Genomic DNA, 25,089 nt, shown 5'->3' on the forward strand with positions numbered 1-25,089 from the left:
ATCACTGTACATATACACACACACAGAGCAACAACCGTCACTGGACACACACACACACACACACACACACACACACACACACACAAGAGCACCAACCATCACTGGACACACACACACACACACACACACACACAAGAGCACCAACCATCACTGGACACACACACACACACACACAGAGCAATAACCATCACTGGACACACACACACAGAGCACCAACCATCACTGGACACACACACACACAGAGCAATAACCATCACTGGACACACACACACAGAGCTCCAACCGTCACTGGACACACACACACACACACACACACACACACACACACACACAGAGCAATAACCATCACTGGACACACACACACAGAGCACCAACCATCACTGTACATATACAAACACACACAAGAGCACCAACCATCACTGGATACACACACAAGAGCACCAACCATCACTGGATACACACACAAGAGCACCAACCATCACTGGATACACACACAAGAGCACCAACCATCACTGGATACACACACACACACACACACACACACACACACAGAGAGCAATAACCATCACTGGACACACACACACAGAGCACCAACCATCACTGTACATATACACACACACAGAGCAACAACCGTCACTGGACACACACACACACACAGAGCACCAACCGTCACTGGACACACACACACACAAGAGCACCAACCATCACTGGACACACACACACACACACACACACAAGAGCACCAACCATCAGTGGACACACACACACACACACACACACAAGAGCACCAACCATCACTGGACACACACACACACACACACAGAGCAATAACCATCACTGGACACACACACACAGAGCACCAACCGTCACTGGACACACACACACCCACCCACACAGAGCAGCAACCATCACTGGACACACCCACCCACACAGAGCACCAACCATCACTGGACACACACACACACACACACACACACACACACACACACACACACAGAGCACCAACCATCACTGGACACACACACACAGAGCACCAACCATCACTGGACACACACACACAGCACCAACCATTACTGTACATATACACACACACACACACACACAGAGACACAGAGCACCAACCATCACTGGACACACACATACACAGAGCACCAACCAACCCTTGGCCCTACACACATGCGCACACACAGCACCAACCATCACTGGACACACACACAGAGCACCAACCATCACTCGATGATGTTATCAGGACTGTGTACATCAGCACACAGAAACTTCTGGAATGAGCATGGTAAAAGCAACCTTTTAAAATTCATTCATGAGTTCTAGTCATGTTTCAGTGTCCACTGTAACAGTGCATGATTCAGGTGAATATCACGAGATGGTGATTGTTAAAGGTTCTTTTCTTCTAAACAATGCCAATGAGCCTCCGCTGTAGAAATAGTTTGGACCAGCTGTTTGCTAGTAGGGCCAGACTAAACCCACGGAGGAACATTTATTTAATCGGTGCAAGATTCCAGATTAATTTTTTTGTTTAATCATAATGTGTTGGAGACCTGCAAATTTGACAGGATCACTAATAGTTTTGAGTTTTAAAGATCCGTCCATTAAACGACAGGTAACTTGCTAGTCTGGCCTGTCTGAGCTGAGCCAAGTCCTGCTGTCTGTCTGTAGATGTGTGTATGTTTGTTTCTACATGTGTGTGCATGCATGAGGCTTTCTGTATGCGTGTGTATGCGTCTGAGTGTTCATTTCCACACGTGTGTGTGCGCGTGTGTAAGCAGACGTGTTTATTTATAGCTCCATCATCGCGCGTCTCCAGGTCCTGTCTCCTCTGTCGGACTCCATCCTGGCGGAGAAGTCTGTGCGGGTGCTGGAGGAGCGTGTGAGCGTCACAGAGCTCGGCCTCCAGCTGGTCAGCGGACTCACACTCACCCTGCAGCTCAGCACAGGCAGCAACCGAGCTGTCAGCGCCACGGCAACCACACAGGAAGTGCTCGACACCCCCAGACAGGTCTGCTGCCACCATACATATATAACGACACACTCCCCCAGATATCAGAATCATTTGTGTAAGAATATAACAGTATGTGAATATACACACACACACATCAGGGATTGTTATGGTTAGCAGAAGCAAATCCATTGTCCACTGTTAATATTACATATAAACAAACATATAATACATATAATGTCCAATAATTACATATAAGTAAACACATATTATACATATAAAGTCAAATAAACATATGAGCATAGCAACACAAACTGTTCTCTCATTAGGAGGCACTGTTGAGCTCATGGCTCCAGTTCTGACCATAACGTCTGACCATAACGTCATTGGACGAGGCCGCGATTTCCGTGCGGGATTGGCCTGCGGCTGTAGTGGCGGTGGGTGAGGGCGGAAATGACGATCCGCGGAGCGTGTCGGAAAACGAGGCGTAAGGGCACTCTGGCCGTGGGGAGCGTCAGCCTGACCGTGAAGTTGTACGCAGGCGGCGATTATGGTAACGACAGCGAGGACACAGACCGCGTCGGAATTCAGCAGGAGAAGCTGCTGATTATACGCTCAGAAGGAGAGGACGCCGCCTGGAGGGAGATTAGCACCTCCACCCAGGTCAGCAGTGCGAGACTCCTCTCCGGGAAGCGTCACAAACCACCGCAGGGGATGGGAACGAGCAAATAAGTGCTTGGCAGGGGTCAGTAAGCCCGGGAACATTCCGGATAATGGGAACTTTCTCGGTCCCTCTAGAAACGGCGGAGACCACAGCACAGGGAATCTCAGCAGCAGTAATGAGGTTACAGAAGGCACAGGAAGCCTAGAGAATTACAACTACTACCCTGCACAAGTGGGCGTAGCCAATCAGGCGATGATGACAGTAACTATAGCGATGATGGGACAGTCCCGGACCAGCTGCTCACTGACCTTGAGATTGGGGTGTGTGTGGTCCTGTGTCTTTTACTTGGCTTTACTGCTGGTTTACTGCTTCTCATATTCGGTTAAGCTCAGTCGGAACCAGGCAGCCTCCCGCTTCCAGGGGCAAACCCGACGCCAGCATGACCGGGTTCGGTTAGGTGCCGACGCGGGGCGGATCAAGGAAATGCCAGCCGTCCTGCTGCAAGAGGTCACCGTGGGACCCAGCAGTGAGCCCTGTGGCACTCCGAGCCCAAGGAGCAGCTGCCATGTGGGCTTGGTAACCAGCGAACCCAGCACCGGGTCCCTCGGGGCTGTATTTGCCTACCAGCAGGCGGAGGAGGGTCCACTTCAGCACTTTCTCCTTGCTGGATCGACGGAATTCACCTGGAATGCTCCCCGGGGAGGGCAGAGCTGGCACAGTAGTAATAATAATAATAACAATAATAATAACAATAACAACAATAATAATAATAATCATAGTGTTGCCTGCATTACATGGTATATGAGGCAGGGAGTCTTTGTTTCCTGCTTTGGCGGATGATTGGATGTCGTATTTTCTCTCATGGTTCGTTTATAATCCAGTGGGAGGCACTGATAGGTTCTCTGGGGAGATCACAATCACCAACTGGCCAGTGACCAAACCAGTGAAAACAGTGACAACACCAGAGAAACCAGTGAAACCAAACAAGTTTGCATGTACTCCATTCTCTGGTGTTTGCGGACGTCCTGTACTAATCCGACCAATAACTTAATTTGCAAACTATCCTCAAGTCGTTTTCATGCTTCTAGATTTACAGGAAATCTGTTGTTGGCAGATATGAGCATGTGACTTTTTACACCACACACACACACACGTCTTCACACTTGTGGTCTTTTCTTCACACGTACGATATCGTCCTGTGGTGGCCAAAGCTTCACGAGACATATTTAACAAAATATACACACCAATGTTGCATTTCACCCAGTTAAACAAATACAGTGTAGAAATGTTCGTTGGCAAATAAAAGTGACCTCTGACGAGCTTCCTGAGGTCCTGCTGTCATAGTTCTCATTTGCTTTCTTCTCTTTTTTGGCACTTTTTGGCTTTTAATTGTTTGCTGCAATTATTGAATATGAATTTATCATTATTAGTTACGTTTATATAGCGCTTTTCTCAAAGGACGCTTTACCGACAGACACCGGTTTTTACACTCTAATCACTCATACGCAGTTTACACTCGGAGTGAAGCTTAAACTCCACGATTAAATTCAAGGATATCCAAGTTCTTTTCCGTATGCTGTCTCAGACATTTTTTAAAAACTTGTATTATTATCCGCAATAATAACCACAGAGAGACAGAACAACCCACTCCAAAGTTTCACCGCCTTCCCTCCAGTACAGTCTGGGTTTCATTTAATCCTCACAGCAGGAAAGAATCAACTCTCCCACACAAACACACATTTGTCTTTCACATATCCTGAAAAACAAACGGCAGCAATAACCCGCGTCTCCGTCCCACCCCACCGAACCCGCGTGTCCCGCAGCACAGGGCGGCGAGGCGGTGTCCTCCATATCAGATGGAAATCGCTTTCACTGCAGCCCCTCGCAAGACGAGAGAGATTGGACTTTAATGAGAGGCACGGCGCCGTGAGTGGTCGTCACGGAAACGCCCCTGTGCCGAGTGTGTATGATTGCAAACCCTCAATCCCAAGCAGAGATCAGACAGCGGCGTAGACCACAGACACGAACCTGCGGAGACCAAGCGGAGCGTTTCCAGAGCCGTCTAAATCTGACACACGCAGCAGACTGATGTTCAACTGTAACCACGGAAACCAGTACAACTTGGCCAGTTTTGTTATTGATGGTCAAATAAAGCTAAACAAAAGGTTGATTATTTCTACGTACGGCAAACAGCTGGGGACACATTTCCAAAGCCGGAGCGTGCTGTTTGCAGAAGTACAAACCCCACTTTTCATTCTCCAGCTTCAAAAACATCAATGTCAGAATTTGTATTAGGCAGCGTATATGCTGAAGAAATGGTACTGTTATTTTTTTAGTGCTATTTGATCAACAACACATTTATTTTATTCCAAAAAGGTATTCCTAACAAGGTTTATTGAAAGCTGGACACGTTTGGAAAACATTCAGTACACATTCAGTTTCAACAATGTATACATGCCTGACTGGATTCTAGATTTGAATAAATATTAAAAGGAAAAGAAAAATATTGCATCTAGATCCCAACGCCAGAATCTTTCTAGACTAGGAGCAGAGCACATCACCTGAAAGCAGAGAGGGGGTGGAGCAGAGAGGGGGTGTAGCTGAGCTGGGTGGAGCAGGGATGGTTTACAGCATGTCTGATGTGAAGCCCCTGCGATGGTTGGGTTCCCATGGGTTCTGAGTCCACTGACTCGTATCTTCAGTGATAATCTGTTAATCTGTTCCACATGGAACACATCATCTGTCACGAGAAAAGCAATGACAGCCAGATCTTCTGTATGGGACCTTTAACCCCCAAAGACTTATTACGCATCGTAAACATTATGATGTACTTCACTAATGCAACGAGGCATTTGTGACCAGTCATCTTACGCTAAAATTAACATTTTAAAGAGAATTCCACTAGGTAGATCGAGGCTGATTTCAGAGCTGTTCTCTCGGAGAAAGGTATCTCTAGAGAGGGCAATTCTGAGTAAACACACATTGGGAATGCCCGTCTTTATCTTTGTGCATCCAAACTAACCAGTAGTTTTGTCTCTGCTTGTATAAAAGACTGACCGTAAAATAGTAGCTGTCCTCAGAGATCCTGACATCAGTGCAACCTCGAGGGTCGAGTGTAAACGTTGGGTTTGTGTCACTGCTACAGACAGCAATGTCCAAACCAACTACTGTTCTCCCACTTTGTAAAATAATGTATAAGGGAATAAATTACGTTAACATGTACACTAACACGCACGTCCTTGCAGGCTTCCGTAGGTCCGCAGAGTCCGGGGACGCTGGGCGCGTCAGTGCAGCGTGGCCACCAGGCGCTGGTAGGTGGTGCGCTCTAGGGCGGCGCTGTGGTGCTGTGTGACATAGCGGGTCCCGTTCCGTCCCAGGCTGGCCCGCAGTTCCTTGTCATGGAGCAGTTGTTTGGACAGACACACAAACTCCTGCAGAGCGAGGACAGAGCGAAGCACCGGTTAGTCAGGTGAGCTGACACGAAGCACAGACATCTCACACCAGCTCCCTTACACACTTACACGGGGGAGCACAGCGTGTTTTAAACGATCCACCAACAGAAGGGCTGGAATTGGGATTAGAAAGACAGATGTGGATAAAACAGCTGTGCAGTACCAAGCTTTACTCGTCTGTCTGGGCTATGAGATGCCTCACTTGATGGTTAATTACACTACAGTCCAACAAAATGAACCGAGTTCAGCCGTATCAGTTGAGAGACACTATTCCACTTCAGACGTTTAATCCACAAATTTATGCTGTCAATCTGGGTGTCCATGACAACAGCTCTACAGGGATTCTCTCTCTCTCTCTCTCTCTGCTGTGGGGTCTGCGCGGCCTTGCGCTGAGGTGGGACTCACACACAGAGTCTCCGCTGACGTCTCTAACTGTCTCCTTAGAATAAAAAACTAAACCCCTGCACCAGGTGGGAAAGAAACAGCAACGATCACAAAGGAGCGGCTGACTCCCCGGGACTGCTCAGGCACGATCCGGGGGCCGTGCGCCGTGCACTCAGACGAGACCTGCCGGTGTGATGGACAGATCAGCACCCTGTCTCACGGGCTCCGGAAGTCCCCTGGGGTGAATGAGTAGAAAGGACAACCTGCTTGGACAGGAAGCTTCGGAGCAGTATGGGTAATCTCCATTAAAAGATAAAGCTGCAGGTGGTTCTGTTTTGACATAGCCACTTTTCCTCCACGGGGGCGGGGTTTGTGTTTGTAATGTGATCAGCAGCAGGTGGCCGACCCTCGCTGCCAGCCGAGGGAGCGTGAACGTTAATGACTTTTTTATCCCTGACTGAGAGTGTTTTACGAGCAGTGGCTTCAGAGGGCACTAGAGGGCGCGGTTTGTTCAGCACTGCAGACCTGCATGCTCCTCTCTCCTTCAGATGTGTTTTAAACTTCAGGGAACAAAGTTCATACATCTGAACTGCAGTTCAAGGTTTGCAAAGTGTGTGTATGTGCATGCATGTGTGTGTGCGCGCGCGCACGTGTTCTGAGTGACTCGGACCGTATTCAGGGACAGGGTGTGTTTACTGTCTGATTATGTCTGTCAGACAGAGACTCTGCTTCACACAACGTGGCACCAGACTGAGACAGACTCTTCAATTTCATCTGTGGTGAGGCCAGAATGGTGCAGACTAAGACTAACCATGAGCAGCTTTGGCACCATAATTCACAGTAATCCCATACACCTTTCCTCACCTGCTAGCACAGAGTACTGGGCTAGCGACACCAAGATCAGGGGTTTGATTCTCAGGGGTTTGATTCTCAGGGAGCGCACCTACTGTCTCGCTAACAAATACAGTGGCCATCGTTAATGGGACCCTTGAAGTCCAATATCGCCAGAAATAAATGGATAACTTTGTATCATTAGATTATTTTAATAGCATCCAAAATCCCTCAACAAAAAAGACGCCCCATCAACAACATGCAGTGTTTTCGACCTTATGAACCCTCCACGTTTCACTGGAAGTAGCACGGCGCACTTTTCCTTATGGATGTCATTCTGTTATTTCTAAACGTAATTCCGGTCTGCATGGCCAAAGAGTTCTGTTCTGGTTTAATCTGTTCATAGGACATTTTCCCAGCAGGACTGTGGTTTGTCTGCCATTTTTGGCGACATTCAATTTTCCTGTGTTGCTGTCTCTGTTCCATGTGTAACGTGGTTTTTTCCCCACATTTTGGACAGTTTTCCTCCTTCCTCCACATCCAGGAAGGTTCTTGACTGTTCCAGGAATAGCAAACGTCGTGATAACATTTCAGACTGTTGAAGCAGGTGTGCTGAGGTCTCCAGAGAGCCTCGTAGCCTTTAGATTACTTGTGCTTGGTGATAATAATATAAGAGACAGGGTGGAGAAAGACAGGGTTAAGTGAGACAGGGTGGAGAAAGACAGGGTTAAGTGAGACAGGGTTAAGTGAGACAGGGTGGAGAAAGACAGGGTTAAGTGAGACAGGGTGGAGAAAGACAGGGTTAAGTGAGACAGGGTGGAGAAAGACAGGGTTAAGTGAGACAGGGTTAAGTGAGACAGGGTGGAGAAAGACAGGGTTAAGTGAGACAGGGTTAAGTGAGACAGGGTGGAGAAAGACAGGGTTAAGTGAGACAGGGTGGGTAACTTTTTGGTTCGTGTCCCTGGTGGATGGTGGCATCCCAGTGTGTCCCACTAACAGGGACCCTGCAGCGTTAGTCCCAGGGGCTTTTCTCATTAATAATAGTAATTTTTTAGTAATAGTAGCAAGGCCTGGCTACGTCTCCTGCAGTGACACTTATCAGAGTGTCCTGATAATCTTGATAATCCGTCTCCGCCCTGCTTGGCTCTCCCGGGACGGCGTCCTTCATCTGTGTGCAGGGTGTGTTTTGGACCGAGTGCTCCGCCTTAATGTTGTTTGAGGACAGATGCCAAGCGCACCCCCGCGCGGACCCTGGAGCGCCGCGGCGGCTTGTTCCCGGACCTTCCTACTCCAATTCACCTCATTACGGAGCGATTGGAGGCACGCTCATTTCACGGTACGGTGGCCATGCAGAAACACACAATCTGAACATCAGCAGGAGATCAGGAACGATCGGAACACCATTTTCCAGCTAATAAGTTGGAACTCCGCTACGAGCCTTTAGGGCGTGCTACAGAACTCTGAGTTTGCCTGCAGTCAGTAACGATTAGTGTGAACAGGATAAAGGTCATCAGCACTGGCAAGCCAGTAGTCATGACGTGTATAGGTATTTATTTTTTAGGTGTTTAGGTATTTTAGTTTTTTAGGTATTTATGTTTTAGGTATTTAGGCTTTGTGTGTTCTGTACGTCCGTAGCACTGAAAATGCCTCCAACCCAACTCAGATGAAGCATAACCTCTTCCTCCTCCTCGGCACAAAGACGTTCACAGACGTTTGGGAATCTTACCTCTGGACAGGAGAATAACAGCCCTGTGATCCCGTGTCGGACTATCGCGGCGTTCCCAGGAATATTCCTCGCCAACACGGGTACGCCCAAATCCATCGCCTGAAATATGAAGAAATACGAAGACTTAATAATCAGATAATTACAAATCAAAGCGCTAATTGCATTCACGAGAAGGCACAGGGTTAAGAGAGTCATTTAATTAGCACTTTAATCCGTGTATTCTCCTAATCTGCAGATAAACCAGATTAACGTCCCCAACACAGCAGGAACGGGGTGAGCAAGACAGAGAGAAAAAGAACCCGTATCAGGTCTGACAACGCTCAGAGCCAACACTTCCTTTTTCTAGTCATTTATTTATTTTACATTTTGTATACACAAGATTACACTCTGGATTCTGTTCCAGAAGCTTCTGCAGACGTAGACAGGAATGAAGCAGATAAAAGGATTAAGGGAGAGCAGAGTGGAGCAGGAGCTCTGACCTCTAAGACAGCGGCTGACATGCCTTCAGACTGAGAGGAGTTCACCACAGCCAACGACCTCTGCATGGCAGCGTGGAGCTCCTCCTGACTCCGCTCTGCAGCTAGGAACACACCGGCAGATCTACACACACACACACACACACACACACACACACACACACACACACAGCGTGGAGCTCCTCCTGACTCTGCTCTGCAGATAGAATCAGACCGGCAGATCTACACACACACACGCGCGCACACCTGTCCATGTGAGTTATACACACGAACTACAGTGAGTGTGTAACTATGGCACTGGTCCCAGTAAGGCGGGCTGGTCTGACGGAGCTGCTCTACACATCAGCTGCTTTATCATTTCACACCTTATGCTTCCTTATTTCTTCTCTCCGTCTTCTCTGCTGAGATGCTGGTCAGATAGCACGACAGCCTCCGTGTGTGTGTGTGTGTGTGTGTGTAGCCACATCCGCAGAGGCCCAGTGCAAGTGTACGGATCCTGCATACCAGGACAGAGATAAGGCAGAGCCCAGAGGAGGAGTGTGAAGATGAATGAAGAGGATGAAGACCCAGAGGGCCGTACCTCTCAACACACTTCTGGACTTCTGTGCTAAACTCCAGGTCCATCTGGAACAGGAGAAGAGGAGAAGTGAGAAGAGCCAACCAACAGCACAGCAGAACACGCGCACACATCACACATCACGCACACACACACACACACACACACACACGCCACACCCTTACACTACACACTCACCCAGACCACACTACACACACACCATTCCCAGTTCCCTGAGCCATCCTACCCATATTGATACTTTTTCCAAAATTCTTTTTTGAGCTTTTTTCCCTTCCCCACAGAGCCAGGTAGCCGCCAGCTCCGTAACCACTCTACTCCAGGAGTGTGTGAATCTGCTAGCTGGTCCTGAGCTGCGGTGGGATGGAGGTTATTGCCATGGAGACGGGATGTTAGGGTTGACCGGCAGGCTGAAAGGTGCATGGACCCCTTTCACTGCAATTCGTCTGCACGCATAAACCTTTTAAAAGCACTGCAGCACAACGCAACGCACCAACAACCACTACAGAACAGAACACACTCGCCGGCGTTGGGCACCCTGGAGGGGCAAGGCTTGGGTTCACAAAGCAGACCTTAATGTTTGGGAAATGCTCCAATCACTTAAATATTTAATGCGACTCTAACAGGGACCTCAACACAAATTCAAACGTGTCTCCAAAATGCACTTAAAGCAGTAAAAGCTCCAAAAACAGACACAGCTTCACTCTTTCTTCAGTCGTTTGCTCGTTTCAGGACACTGTTCTGTCACTTTTCTTCGGTTTCTGTATCTGTCGTCCAGCGTTGTGAGCCTGCTGCTCCTTGGCCGCAACATGCCACGGAAAATCAGGCCGACTTTCTTCCGTCCGTTCCCCGTTACCCCGGTGCTTTATTGTGAGGTTTTCCAGGTACGTCGCCGCTTACAAACAAGGAAGCAATTCAAGTCCTTCAGCGCCGCGCCCCCCTCCGAGACGCTCAGCCATGCTCAGAGATGTTACGAGATTTTAAAAGATCAGATCTGGCATGGGTTGTTGCTTCCTGTCTCTCACAGTGAGAAGGTCTCTCTGCATGGCTACAGCAGTGGAGCAGGTGATTCAGGTCAGGGAAGTGGTGAGCACGTGAACAACACATCCACCTCCCGTTAGGACTGTGGCGCACTGGGTTTGGGTCTGGGATCCCTCGGCCACACCGCTCAGTCTGCATTGTGTGGGATTCACACAAAAGCAATCTATGATCAATCTGAAGCACCATAATACACTTTAATCTGTCTGAAAACTATAATCTCTTACCTCCTAGACGACCCTAATCTCTCAAACCCTTCCCAGTAGGCAGCTAAATAATAAGATAAATAATAATAACTAATATGTGGAATGTTCTGTGCATGGAAACACTACACTATCAGATACTGACTTTAATTACATGTGTTTGGTTTGGATTAGGGCTGTTATTAAATGTAGCATTAGCACCGTGCGCTAAATTGTGAGCTAAGACTAGTGTCCCTTAAATATCACACAAGAGACGATGGACAGGAAACAAACTGACATGCACTGACTCACCAAAAGGAAAAGGACTCACCAACTGACAGATGAGTCATCAGACAGCATCACACATCTTACAGCAGCATCAAAAATTCAGACAGAAACATCAGACATCAGAGAACGTCAGTCATCAGACAGAAACATCAGACATCAGAGAACGTCAGTCATCAGACAAACATCAGACATCAAAGAACGTCAGTCATCAGACAGAAACATCAGACATCAAACAACAACAAAAAATGCTCTAACAACCATGTGACACTTCAAGGCCACATGCAGACTTCAAACACAAAAGAGTGTAAACATCAGTGAGCACTCAAACAGACGAGAGAACGAAACAACGCTCTAATGATGTGGCGAAATCACCAAAGCTGGTGGAATTAAAGATCTGTCTAGCCATCAAAAGACGTTTCCCAGAAACAGTGATGGCGTGAAGCGCCCATTCTGAGTTATTAGTTGGACTCGTAACGAGCTCCTTGGATAATCAGACCAGTATTGTGTCCTGATGAGCTCCAGCCTCCTCCGACAGACATGTTGGTGAGGTCAGGCTAAGGTTGCACAGCAGTGTGGCAACACAATGCTTTCCAATCCCAGGATTCAGTCTAGCAGGCGGATAAGCGTAGCAGCTAACGGCTAAGGAGCACGTTTAGGTCCAGTCCACCATGCCATGACACTCTGCCACCCACATAACCCCACAGTCTCCAGATGCCTTAATAAGCTCAGCGCAGAGGGAACTACGCCCAATTAGCACCACCACCCCCTTAGAGGGGCATGCTGACTAGTGCGCTAATGCTAAAACAGCTGATTAAACAGATTACTGGTGGCAGGTGAAATAGTGCGTGGCCACTGAGAGGACACACACACACACACACACTCTCTCATACACACACACACACTTTTGCTCAGGCTCACCTTTGGGCCAATGATGATGAGGATAGCCAGTGGGTTCTGTGTGTGCCACTCTGTAGGAAACAAAATCATGTAAATAACACACATACACACACACACACACACACACTCACACAAACACTCACACACACGACCTAGGCCCGTCCAGTGCAATCCTGGGGGTGCTCAGCTCTCCCAGGTTATTCAGTGTTTCTGATTGCTTGGATCAGGAGTGTCGGTATCTAGGATACAACAAAAGCGTATGCTGTCTGGGAGTCCCTGCACACAGGACTGGGAAACCCTGCCCCAGGCCCCCAGACCGGCCAGCCAGCAAACATCAGCCGTGCGATCAGTTGAAGGAATCTGTGTCGTCCTGTTGTCCTGTCGTGTGCCCGGGTTTTCCTGACGCTGCTCATCCTGGCGCCTGGTGTTTCTCGCCCGTACAGTTCACACATGGAGAGCGGACACGCCTCCATGGAGACTGATTATTTACTCCCAATATGTTGGTAACGCCACGCATGTCTGTGATGGTGTGTGCAGGCTGTGAGCTTCTGTGATTTCCTGACATTCACACAGGTCGTCGTCTCGTTCGAATTCCGCCATTGGGCAGGAAGAGACGCCGTCTTGGTTCTAGGGCCTGTTCCCCCCACCTGGCACTACCCCGGAGCCGTACGAAGAGTCAGGCCAACACGACCCCGCACGTCCTCACATGTGACGCCCCACTCTGTCTGCAAACCACAGCCATGTGTTTTTGGAGTTTACTACGACGCTCCGGATTTCGCCAGCGCAGCGAGAATCCAACATCAACTATGCACACAATCTTAAAGTTATTGGCACCGTGTAACTCGAGAAGCACATTTCAACATGTCAAAGCACAAGAAGTTGAAACTATATCAAAAAAAATTTTTTTAAGCATTTACCTGAGAAGGCGTTGAGCAGGTACAGTGGGTCCTTCACCCTTCTGAGGCCACACACCAGCAGAAAGACCTTCAGATCTTCAACTCCATCCACACACACACCTGCAAACATTTACATTACATTAGCTGACGCTTTAATCCAAAGTGACTTACAATTATGACTGAGTACAACTTGAGTAATTGAGAATCTTGGTCAGGGGCCCCAACAGTGGCAACTTGGCAGTGGTGGGACTTGAACCAGCAACCCTAAGCACTGAGCTACCCCTGGTCCCCTGGGAGGTCGTTTCTTCTTCCTGCAGGACCAGGTGTTCATGCAGCTCGCCATATGACAGAAATTCACCTCATGAGTATTTAATGTGTAATAAAGCATGCTAATTCCCACGCCCCTCAGTCAAGGACCGATCCGTTAAACTGCACCGTAAAAAAATCGCAACGACTGGCGTGTCGACAGCATCCTGCACGTTGGACACACACAAGGCAGCTCGTTAATATGCATGAGTCTGATAACAACCTACCCGTGTGTGTGTGTGCGCCTCGTCTAGCCCACAGCACTCTTAGACCCCAGCACAACAGGAGGCATTGACGTACAGGACAGTCAACACTCGGGCCACCGGAGACGACCCGTGCCGCAGGGCTTCTACTGTGCTGGGTTCAGAGGTCGTGTTCATCCTCATGGCTTGCTTGCAGGCGGTAGGCATGTCTGATCCTCCTCTAATCTCCCCAAGATTATTCTCCATAAACACCACCTATTCCAGATTACCCAAATCTGTGTGTGCATGGGGATATTTACATCCACGAATACACACACTCTCCCTGAACACCACACCGTGATGAATGAATACACACACTCCGTCCCAAAACTCTACACCGTGATACGCATGGCGTGGGCAGCACACACTTCCTGTATACACTTGACTGTACCGGATTCTACCTGGAAACGAGAAGCTCCAGCTACGTTCCCATGGAACGGCACGGACCGCGGTTCTGGGCAGAGATCAGAGCTCAGGTTCAGACACCAAACCCAACGGGTACACTTGAAATGTCTTCCATCCTTCAAAATATGCTTCAGAAATCACTGAAACCCACTCGTGTTGATTAGCCTGACCCTGGAGGGGTCAGTGATGTTAGGGGTCAGGGGATGAAAAAGGATTCAACAGTAATGAGCACTAAAGAGGTCATTGAAACAGAGAGCTCTGGGCAGCACACGTGAGGCTGTGAGCTGAATGTAAAGTGTCACTGCATTCAAACAGCACACGTGAGGCTGTCTGAGCTGAATGTTTAGTAACACTGTGTTAGAACAGCACACGTGAGTCCGTGTCAGAGCTGAATCTAAAGTCACCACGACATCCCAAACAGCACAGCAAGCCGACAGGGGACTATATAATTAATCTCGTCAGGAAGTGTATTCAGTTACTCTTGATAAACAGCCAATACTACAACTTCCACAACTTTTCTGCCATAGCTAATGTTTAATAGCAAAGCACACACTGCACTATAGTGACAACACACTCATGACGAGGTCCAGCCATGGAGAAAGTGACCAAACGATCCAGTAACACACTAACAATAGTTCACTTATTTGTAGTTGCTGCCCACGGTAAGACTGTTGTGAGGTCGTCAGGACTGGACAGTTAGGTCACTGTTGCATCAATAAAGTCCAAAATGATATAATAAAAGAATCACAAACAGAAATGAACCTCGCCGAACGGGAGAGGTTTGGCTTCGCTCCAGGATCAGCTGAAATGTGGAGCTGGGTGAGAAGTTTCCACTGTGTCAGATTAACCCTCCCCTCAGTCCACGCAGTGGCTGTAAATAGCTCCATCTTACTTCTCCGTGACGGCCCACTCGTTAGTGCTAACGAGCTGCCACAGACACTAAGTGATTTTAAATCAGTTCCCGTCAGTGCGAGCGATTCCACTCGTTTACCAATACGCACTCTGTTTTACTTTCAGCCGCTAAAACATTTTGTGAACATAATGGCTTGGAAGGACCGGTACAAACGCTGCTTTTAATCGCCACGGTAACACAAAGCAGGAGGCTTTTTGTGCCGCTGTCATCCTGGACGCACTCACTGGAGCTCTGCAGAGCTGCTTTGTCTACTGTAACTCACCCAACGCAAAATAAAAGCAATTTCAACTGAATGTGTTTGATTAATTATCCCTAATCTAAACCCTTGTGATCCTAATAGCTCAGTTTGGAACAGCTCCCAATTGACTTTAATCAAGGATCCGTGTTATCTGCTAAACCCTGCCGATCTTCAGGGATGTGTGTGTGTGTGTGTGTGTATGGCAGGGGCACAGGAACAAGCCGTTCCCTGAAAAATACAGCTCTGCACTGCTCACTTAACACTTCAGCAGGACTTCTTAAAGGGGCAGAACACGGCGACCGCGGGAGAAGACACACATTGGATTAGCAGCAAAGCCAACACACGCAGCGCTGGACCACCGGGGGCAAAAGACCAAAGAGGGCAGAGCAAAACTCCCAGCAGGCATCTCTCAGCGTCTAATACGCATCCTTTATCACAGCAGATAGAAATGCATGTAACAGTTTTACAGAGCATGCGTTTCCTGGGAATCCAGCCCATGACCTTGGTTCTGTCGGCACCAGCCTTCTGGAAGACCCGGTCACCCGCCGGGACTTTAGAAGGAACCTAGAGCAGCCCAGCCCAGACGAGAGACACACCGAGATGCCGCCCAGTGAAATCTCGCTGAAATCTGTCGTCTGTGGCTGGGAGTTGACGATCGCCTCTTCTCTAGGCTGGGGGTCTTCACTCTGCCTCCCCGTGTTGAGACCCCCGTGGTGCTGAAACCTCCTCAGGCTCCATGTGTCCACAGCATTATGCTGTAACCTCAGAGGACAAAATCTGAGTGCAACACACACGGAAGTACCCGGCCGTCATTCTCTCGGCGGCCAGCAGGGGGCGGAGAGTCTATACCACAGCTCTCCACGGGACCGAACCACTGGGTCGGTCCTATTGGACACAAAACACACGCTCCTGTGTGTGTGTGTGTGTGTGGGTGGGATTCATTTCACCCGCCCATCTGCTTCACGGCTGATTGTGATGGATGATGTCGGCTTTTTCCGGACTCTACTGATGCAGCGTTGTGATTCCCAGCACCCTTTGTGGGTTTTTTTCCCTCCCCTTTCCCCAGTTTTACTTCGTTATTCCTGTTTCATCCTGATGTGCTTTGGTTTCCCACTCCAAAACAGACATGCATTGTGGAAACAGACAGACCTCCTCTGCTGAGCTGAGAGGAAAACACAATTTTCACAGATTGAATTTTACCTCGAATAGTTCAAAAGAATGAGACGTGTGTGCGTGCGTGCGTGTAGGGTTAGAGAGAGACACGTCTGGTGGAGAGGGAGAGACGTCTGAGTGGCAGTCTAATCGGTGGTTGTGCCAGCTGGGTTTGATCCCCAAACGTACCTGTCTGTCTGCTCTCTACCCCACCTGTCTGTCTGCTCTTGTTCTGGGAAGTGAGTCTTTAATTCTGAGAAGAATTTTTAGCTTTTCTTGTGTATGGGATTGTCTGAGTTATTGTGTGCATTTGGGGGGGGGCAGAAGCATGTCACCACTGGAGAAGAACGTCAGCAGCGGAAAATCTCTATTAAAAATGACATTTTTTGACAGATTCAGCAGTAAAGGGAATCCGAGGAAGCAAACAGCCCTCGTGGACTGACGGAACTGGTGGTTTAGTTCAAGTGCGGGAACACGTCGCTAAAACCTAATAAAACAACACACACTTATCAGACATCAGGTCTGTGCGTTCAAACACACCTCGCTAGCAGCTCTGCTGTGGGAGGAGTTTGGTCTTTGGTTTTTTCTCCTCTATGAAAATGTCAGGGAATACTGACACCTAACCTGCCTCAAAGGTGGTGCTTTTCACACGCGCACACACACACACACACACACACACACACACTTCCTGACACCTAAAGACTGCGTTTGAAGAAGAACAAAACAAGTGCGGGTGAGAAAGTAAAACTGGGATCTGTGGTCCCGCAGCTGCGGGACTGAGCTCAGGACTACATCTGCCATGAGGCACCACGGTGGTGTGTCCACCTAGCAGGGCTTCCCTACAGCGAGATGCATAATGTGACCCCACGACCAGGCAACCCACAACGACAGTCCAGCAGAGACCAGGGCAGGCCACACATTCAAGGCTCGCAAACCTGCAGTCCATTTACACACACACACACACACACACACACACGCTGACGCATTCATCGAGCTTCAGAAAGGTACTTTAGTCAAGTGGATTACGTTGCCAGTGGTGCACCATGCAAAAACGAGAGAGAGAGAGAGAGAGACAGAGAGAGAGAGAAAAGAAGAGAGACAGACAAAGATGGGGAAAGAGAAAGACAAAAGAGCGTGAGGGAGGGAGGGAGGGAGAGAGAGAGAGAGAGAGAGAGAGCCTGAACTGTGTTAAGTCCGTGTTGTGTTGTATCTGTGCACACACTCAGCACTCTGAGGTCGAGTGATCCAGTGAAACACGTCTGAAATGTCAAACAGCTCTGCAGTCTCTGCTCTACCAACGCCCCCATGCCGCACGCACACGCTGTGGAAAATGTCACACACGACGCAGAACGTGTGCATGTGCGCAAGCGTTTCTGCATTTATGTGTGCGTGCATACATGTGCACAAGCATGCGTATGTGTGCATTTGTGTGTGTGTGGTGTGTGGAGCCATACAGTCTGCCCAGCGCAGGATAGATCAGCAGGTGAGAGACTCAATGCAGTCATTCCAACCTCACATCACAGAACCAGATAGCCTATATCACCAGACAGCCCAGTATCACCAGGCAGCCCAGTACACTCGTGCAGACAGACAGTGGGCAGTGTTGCTCAGATGGGACCGAAGGGTGAATTTTAGAATTTTTTTTTTACAAGATATCAGTAGGAACCAGGAGACTGTGGGAATGCAAAATGGAAAATTAGCACTTTTCCTATATTTATATTTCTGTCATATTTACACGGGTTTGCAGACACTTACACATGTACGCTGACAGAGACATCGACTTGGTCATGCGTCAACTCAGGGACTGACAGCTGGACGAGCTCTAAAGTGACTATGTACGTGTGTGTGTGCTTAATAAGGACTGTGATGAATAACTTCAGACAGCAGGATTATTAATCAAACCCTGAACCCTCCTCAGCACATCAGAGCACTGACACACCAGGCACAGAGACGAGGGAAGATCCTGCTCACATCCGCACTGCGGTGATAGAGCGCCCAGCCTGCAGGAGGCCAGGGAGTGATGGGCTGACACACCAGGAGGGGAGGAAGAGGGGACACAGGACAGCACAGCGACCTGCTGACATTCACGCTTACATTTATAGCATTTATCTGACACTTTTATCCAAAGTGACTTACAATTATGACTGAGTACAACTTTAGCAATTGAGGGTTAACGGTCTTGCTCAGTGGCAACGTGGCAATGGTGAGACTTGAACCAACAACCTTCTGATTACTAGACGAGTACCTTCACCACTGAGGTACCGCTGTCCTGCTGAGACTAGGATGAAAGGTCGACAACAGGAGCGCATCGTCTCTACAGGACAATTCAGGACGGTGCACAGGTCTGACAGGACAGTTAGGAAAAAACAAACAAGTACTGCTTCTCTAGAGGAGCGTTTGGACCAGACCCCCCACGGTCGACCTCTGGAGGACACTCCTCAGACCTAGCGCCCGGGGTCAGCTGATTCATACGGTCAGGGGGTCATGGGTCAGGGTGTCGAGGTCAGCGAGTCACATGATAAACCCAAACCAGGCAAGGTGGCATGCGAGTACCTGCGCTACGTAGGAACTCCATCCAGCTGAAGTCCAAGCTCGGCCGGGTCTCGATTCCTGAAGACGGCAGAGCAAAGGATCATGGGATCGGCCGTGCTCGGCCCGCATGCATATCACTCAAGGTCACACGAGGCCAAGGGGGTGACCCATCCTTACCTTGAGCCTGCACACAGATCTGGCCACTCCCACACTCCTAGAGCAATGGAAACCAGAGACGTCGTTACAGGCCATCCATCGGTCGCCACGGGCGACGGGTTCCCTGCACGCCCCGACTTATCCCCACATTTGTATGAGAACTTTAGATTTTGCAAGGCTGGGCGGGGTTTCTTTCGCTAATATACAGCGAGGATGTCAGAAGAGTAATCTCTCAGCTGCAGAACGAGTCAACAACCCTACGATTGTTGGCGATGCAGGAAAAAATAAACAACGCAGTGAGAAATAAGGATAAGGAAATAACGTGGGCGCTCAGCCCAAATCAAGCAGATAACGTCTCCCAGCCGGGGGGGAAATTGGCTGGGTGTTATCAGATCTAGAACAGAACACCTCTGCTTGGGACCGTGTGTGTGTGTGTTACGCATGCTGTCTTTGGTAACCCACAGAAAGAGAGCAAAGATGTCCTGTTTATCTTAACTGGAGTGTGTGGGTGTGTGGGGGTGTGTGTGTGTGCGCATCTGTCACTGTGGGTCTAATCTGGCTATGAAATGTTCTACTTTTGTTTTTATTGCTGTTGAACTGTTATGTAGTCTTGAGGTCTGGCGTTATTGTTGGTTCTGTTGGAGTTATGTGGTTTTGTGGTCCGGGGTTATTGTTGGTTCTATTGGAATTATGTGGTGTTGAGATCTGGGGTTATTAATTGTTCTGTTGGAGTTATGTAGTGTTTAGGTCTGGGGTTATTACTGGTTCTGTTGGACTGGTATGTGGTGTGGTCTGGGATTATTACTGGTTCTGATGGACTGGTATGTGGTGTTGTGGTCTGGGGTTATTACTGGTTCTGTTGGAGTTATGTGGTGTTGAGGTCTGGGGTTATTACTGGTTCTGATGGAGTTATGTAGTGTTTAGGTCTGGGGTTATTACTGGTTCTGATGGACTGGTATGTGGTGTTGTGGTCTGGGGTTATTACTGGTTCTGATGGACTGGTATGTGGTGTTGTGGTCTGGGGTTATTACTGGTTCTGATGGACTGGTATGTAGTGTTGAGGTATGGCGTTATTGTTGGTTCTGTTGGAGTAATGTGGTGTTGTGGTCTGGGGTTATTACTGGTTCTGTTGGAGTTATGTGTTGTTGAGGTCTGGGGTTATTACTGGTTCTGTTGGAGTTCTGTGGTGTTGAGGTCTGGGGTTATTACTGGTTCTGATGTAGTTATGTGGTGTTGTGATCTGAGGTTATTACTGGTTCTGATGGACTGGTATGTGGTGTTGTGGTCTGGGGTTATTACTGGCATCATTTGTAGCTGTGAAATGCTTTATATTTATTTGTGGCCTTGGGAAGTGATATTAGTCCTCACTTACTCACTAACTCACTCTGTCTCTCTTACGTGTGCGTGTATGCACACACACACACACCCCCACACACACGGTCATTAAATCCCAACATCAGTGTTGTCGTTAATCACTTTCTCTGTAAGTGCTCCAGTTTGAGTGCAGTGTTACGTAACTCCTGCCTCCGCTGGGCAGACGTGTACTCGGGCGTGAGGACTGAACAGAGTCCAACAGACGCTGCACTGTAACCTGTCTTTTCCCTTAACAGACAGTGTCCCGGTCAGTCCGGTGTTGGTCCAGACTGCCCTCGTGCCCGACTCCACACCGGCCCACATGGACAGCCTGAGCGGCAGAATCCAGAAAAGAAACCAACGGCGGTTATGGGGTGAGGAACACGGATAACTCACCAAGATGGCCTCTGCTTTTTCCTTCAGCTCCTTGCTGAATGACACAGCAAACCTGGAGAGAGAGAGAGAGAGAGAGAGGGAGAGGGAGAGGGAGAGGGAGAGGGAGAGAGAGAGAGAGAGAGAGAGAGAGAGAGAGAGAGAGAGAGAGAGAGAGAGAGAGAGAGAGAGAGCTACAGTAAACATGGGTAAATACCAGTCAGACATTGTCATGACTAGCCACTCCCTAGCGCCATGCTTCCATGGTTACCCTGTCTTTGTTTTTGCTTTACTTCCCTGTTCTGCTCCCAAGTTTCGTTTTCCGCGCTCCTCGCGAGTTTCACCTGCGTCTTGTGTAGTCCTCATTACTTAATCCCTGTGTCGGCCTCGGCGTGTCGCTGGTGACCGAGTTAACCTGAGCCGTCTGTCACGCGCTTACGCTATCGCTTAGTTGTTTGCTCTTTCCGTAGCCTGCTTCCCTTTTTGTCATCGAGTGTTTTGTTTCGTTCTGTTCGGTAGGCATTCTCGGACCCTACACACTGGCTCCATGACCCGGGACGGTTCTACTGATAACGGTTCTGGATTAGTCCGCTCTCCTCGGTGTGTGCATGCGCCTGCGTTACACACACGCTGACATGGGGTACATCACCCCTCCCCATCCTCCCTGCAGGAGCCGACATGGTGCTGCTTTGCCACTCACTTCTGGACCTCACGCAGGCAAACAGGGACACACACAACCTCACACACAGAGAAGGATACTGCAAACTCTCATTTTGTTTTCCTCTGCTGTGTGCCAAAGCTGAAAAGGGCAACAGCAGAAAAATCCCCCCTGGGGTGAGAAAACCCGAACAGACACAATCTTCATGCAGACCCCTCCCAGTCTCTGTCTGTCTGTCTGTCTCTCTCTCGGTGGGGGGGGGGGGGGCTCTGTTTGTTTGTTTGTGTGCGTGCGTGTGTGTTTTATAACAGCAGTGGGGGGTCTTCACCGAGAGATGTGTGTTTGAAGCCTGCTCTCTCTCTACGTCCCCGGGGGCCACACATCGCTTTAAGACGGCAGAAGGGCAGAGTGGGAATACCTTCACCAATCAGAGAGGGAGGACGAACCACAGCACCCAGCCGCCAGGGTAACACGCCAAGCAGGAAGCGCGACACAGAGAAAAGATTCCCTGACTGTTCTGGGAGTGTGCAAGTCCAGAATACACCGGGAATTAGAAGACTTGATACAGTGCTGAGTTGGGAGATATTAGGGACCAAAATAACTCTGACAAACGCGCAACAAAGGAGTAATCTAACCCACGACTGTGGCTGCAGTTTTCCCCTCAATCTCTCAGTAATGTGACTCTCCCATTCACATGATGTCTAGTCACATGACCAGTCACAAGCTAACAATAAAGAGTGCAGAGAAAAGGGACATTACCCCAGACCACGAACCACCTGACAGCATGAGAGCAGGTTTCAGCAGACAGTCATCTCCACTGAGGGTGTGTGAGGCTGGTGAGGGAATGACTCCACCCAACCCAGCGCCCTTCAGTACCTGGTCCCTATTCAGAACCTCCTTCAGTACCTGGTCCCTGTTCAGAACCTCCTTCAGTACCTGGTCCCTGTTCAGAACCTCCCTCAGTACCTGGTCCCTGTTCAGAACCCCCCTCAGTACCTGGTCCCTGTTCAGAACCCCCTTCAGTATCTGGTCCCTGTTCAGAACCCCCTTCAGTACCTGGTCCCTATTCAGAACCTCCTTCAGTACCTGGTCCCTGTTCAGAACCTCCTTCAGTACCTGGTCCCTGTTCAGAACCCCCTTCAGTACCTGATCCCTGTTCAGAACCCCCTTCAGTACCTGGACCCTGTTCAGAACCCCCTTCAGTACCTGGTCCCTGTTCAGAACCCCCTTCAGTATCTGGTCCCTGTTCAGAACCCCCTTCAGTACCTGGCCCTGTTCAGAACCCCCTTCAGTACCTGGTCCCTGTTCAGAACCCCCTTCAGTATCTGGTCCCTGTTCAGAACCCCCTTCAGTATCTGGTCCCTGTTCAGAACCCCCTTCAGTACCTGGCCCTGTTCAGAACCCCCTTCAGTACCTGGACCCTGTTCAGAACCCCCTTCAGTATCTGGTCCCTGTTCAGAACCCCCTTCAGTACCTGGCCCTGTTCAGAACCCCCTTCAGTACCTGGCCCTGTTCAGAACCCCCTTCAGTACCTGGACCCTGTTCAGAACCCCCTTCAGTATCTGGTCCCTGTTCAGAACCCCCTTCAGTACCTGGCCCTGTTCAGAACCCCCTTCAGTACCTGGCCCTGTTCAGAACCCCCTTCAGTACCTGGCCCTGTTCAGAACCTCCTTCATCACTGCACGTTTGCCTTCATCTTTGGCGTCTTCGTTGATGTCTGTCCCGCCGAACACGACTCCGAAAGGCACCCCAGCGTCTGCAGGATGAGGAAAAGACAGATTGCAAACTGAAGAACCTCCCACATGCTCTCCAATCCATCACTCAGACTCAAATCCTGCAGCAGCTGGAAGCTCTGTGAGGCCAGTTAGAGACTCAGCGATCTACATGAGGGACACCTCCAGTCCAAACACCTCCCAAAAACATTTACACAAGTGGAAGGTGAGACAGAGAGAGAGAGAGAGAGAGAGAGGGAGAGAGAGAGAGAGAGAGAGAGAGGGAGAGAGAGAGAGAGAGAGAGAGAGAGGGAGGGAGGGAGGGAGGGGAACCCCCCCCCCCCCCCCCCAAGTCTGACTAGTGTTTGCCCATGTTTACTGTAGCGCACACTCACTCTCTCTCTCTCTCTCTCTGATTTATAAGGTCATAATGTGTACAATAACAGCTTTTTGGCTGTTATCTATAATTCTATAACTTTTTATAATTTTTAATTCTTACACAAACAATCTAAGACCAAATCATTTTTGGAATTAAATTACAAATTCAGCTCTTCTAACTCGGTAGGTTGCAGTAGGTCAGTGGTTACTTGTTGGCTGACTGGACACCGACTGAGTGTCTGATCTCTGAGAGGAAGCGTCACCTAGCAACAGTCGCCCCGCCTTGTACAGGTGGATGGCCAGCGCCCCGTCCAGCGCCGTCTCCCGCTGCAGGTGCGCGACATCGGACGCACACCTGACGTCTCTCGTGTCTCGAAGTAAGCACACGTGACCCGCGCGCTCGATGTGATCCCTGAAACCCAGAAACGGGGCGCGAGTCATTCATTCCTGTCGGTGAACAGATGTCGGAGCGCGAGCGGCTGCGGCAGTGTCGTGTTGCTGTGACGTTTAAACCGGAAGATTTAACCGAGTGCGGGTGCCACAAGACAACGTGCCCACGCGCTCCACGTGTGCATGTTTTTAAAGCGACTACATGGCTCTCGAGGGCACAGGTGGGGGGGTTACTCTACCTGATCCTTTCCGCAGTGGTGCAGTTTCCAGTTTGGGGACTCAGACACGCCAAGAACAGCAATCGCATCTCTGACCTGCTGCGCGCGGCTACCGTCCCGACCCTCTGACGCGCTTATTTCCGTCCTGCACGTCAGGACCGCCGCCACCACACACACACACACACACACACACACACACACACACAGTGTTTGCTTTTAGCGTTGGTCCGTCAGCGATTATGTTCCTCCGGAAACACGGAACGTATCAGGCACGTCCGTGCTACATGCTCGCGCTGTAGTGCTGCTACAGTAAACGTTAGCTGGCGCGGAGCAGCAGACACGAAGCTCAGTCACGTTAACTTCGCCATCATCAGACCAAGCGCGGGCCAAAGGGTTCAGTCAGCTCGAGAAGTACTGATACGGAAACCAATGCACATGACGAAGGTGCAGCTCACGCGTGCATACCTGCACTACTGAGCCTGACCTCGCGAGTTTCATACGTCATACTGGGGCACGCGCAGCCGCTCCTCCAGCTCATGCTCATCTGGGTCTGCCACGGGGATGTGAACAGTTACCGCGCGCGCTGGGTTGTTCGACTGCACTTACTAAAATCAGCGGAATCGGTCTGCGCGAGCGTGTGCCCCGACCTGGCCTGCTCTGCGCGTGACTCACTGTCGTCCAGGAAGCGGCGAGGAGAGGTTT

General features: G+C 49.6%; 2 protein-coding genes across 6 annotated transcripts in view; one reads left to right on the plus strand and one right to left on the minus strand.

The window, feature by feature from the left end:
- LOC113591564 (transmembrane protein 132D) overlaps nucleotides 1-4,860 on the plus strand; it is a 40,327-nt gene extending 35,467 nt beyond the window's left edge. Inside the window, 7 exon segments of the mRNA XM_081703833.1 lie at nucleotides 1,823-2,014; nucleotides 2,284-2,402; nucleotides 2,404-2,614; nucleotides 2,616-2,862; nucleotides 2,865-2,952; nucleotides 2,954-3,226; nucleotides 3,228-4,860. Coding sequence (XP_081559959.1) covers nucleotides 1,823-2,014; nucleotides 2,284-2,402; nucleotides 2,404-2,614; nucleotides 2,616-2,862; nucleotides 2,865-2,952; nucleotides 2,954-3,226; nucleotides 3,228-3,423 — 1,326 coding nt within the window. The 3' untranslated portion in view covers nucleotides 3,424-4,860.
- Nucleotides 4,861-4,995: 135 nt separating this feature from the next.
- Nucleotides 4,996-25,073, minus strand: glt1d1 (glycosyltransferase 1 domain containing 1). 5 transcript variants are annotated; one of them, XR_014118924.1, is made up of 13 exons: nucleotides 24,409-24,712; nucleotides 24,043-24,191; nucleotides 23,340-23,445; nucleotides 21,056-21,107; nucleotides 19,328-19,364; nucleotides 19,172-19,228; nucleotides 13,384-13,482; nucleotides 12,488-12,537; nucleotides 10,068-10,111; nucleotides 9,491-9,611; nucleotides 9,012-9,110; nucleotides 5,848-6,049; nucleotides 4,996-5,335 (listed from the first exon to the last, which is right to left on the minus strand). XR_014118924.1 is itself a non-coding variant. In XM_027032103.3 (13 exons), the coding sequence occupies exons 2-13, from the start codon at nucleotides 24,474-24,476 to the stop codon at nucleotides 5,903-5,905; spliced, it is 1,029 nt and encodes a 342-aa protein (XP_026887904.2). In that variant the 5' UTR covers nucleotides 24,477-24,532; nucleotides 24,994-25,073; the 3' UTR covers nucleotides 4,996-5,902. The 5 variants fall into 5 exon arrangements, 3 of the variants coding, with proteins under 3 accessions (XP_026887904.2, XP_026887903.2, XP_081559819.1); XR_014118923.1 differs by having other exon boundaries at nucleotides 5,676-6,049; XM_027032103.3 differs by adding an exon at nucleotides 24,994-25,073 and having other exon boundaries at nucleotides 4,996-6,049; nucleotides 24,409-24,532.
- Nucleotides 25,074-25,089: the final 16 nt, after the last annotated feature.

The sequence above is a fragment of the Electrophorus electricus genome, chromosome 20 (assembly GCF_041902795.1).
Source record: "Electrophorus electricus isolate QZ-2024a chromosome 20, ASM4190279v1, whole genome shotgun sequence".
Lineage (NCBI taxonomy): Eukaryota > Metazoa > Chordata > Actinopteri > Gymnotiformes > Gymnotidae > Electrophorus > Electrophorus electricus.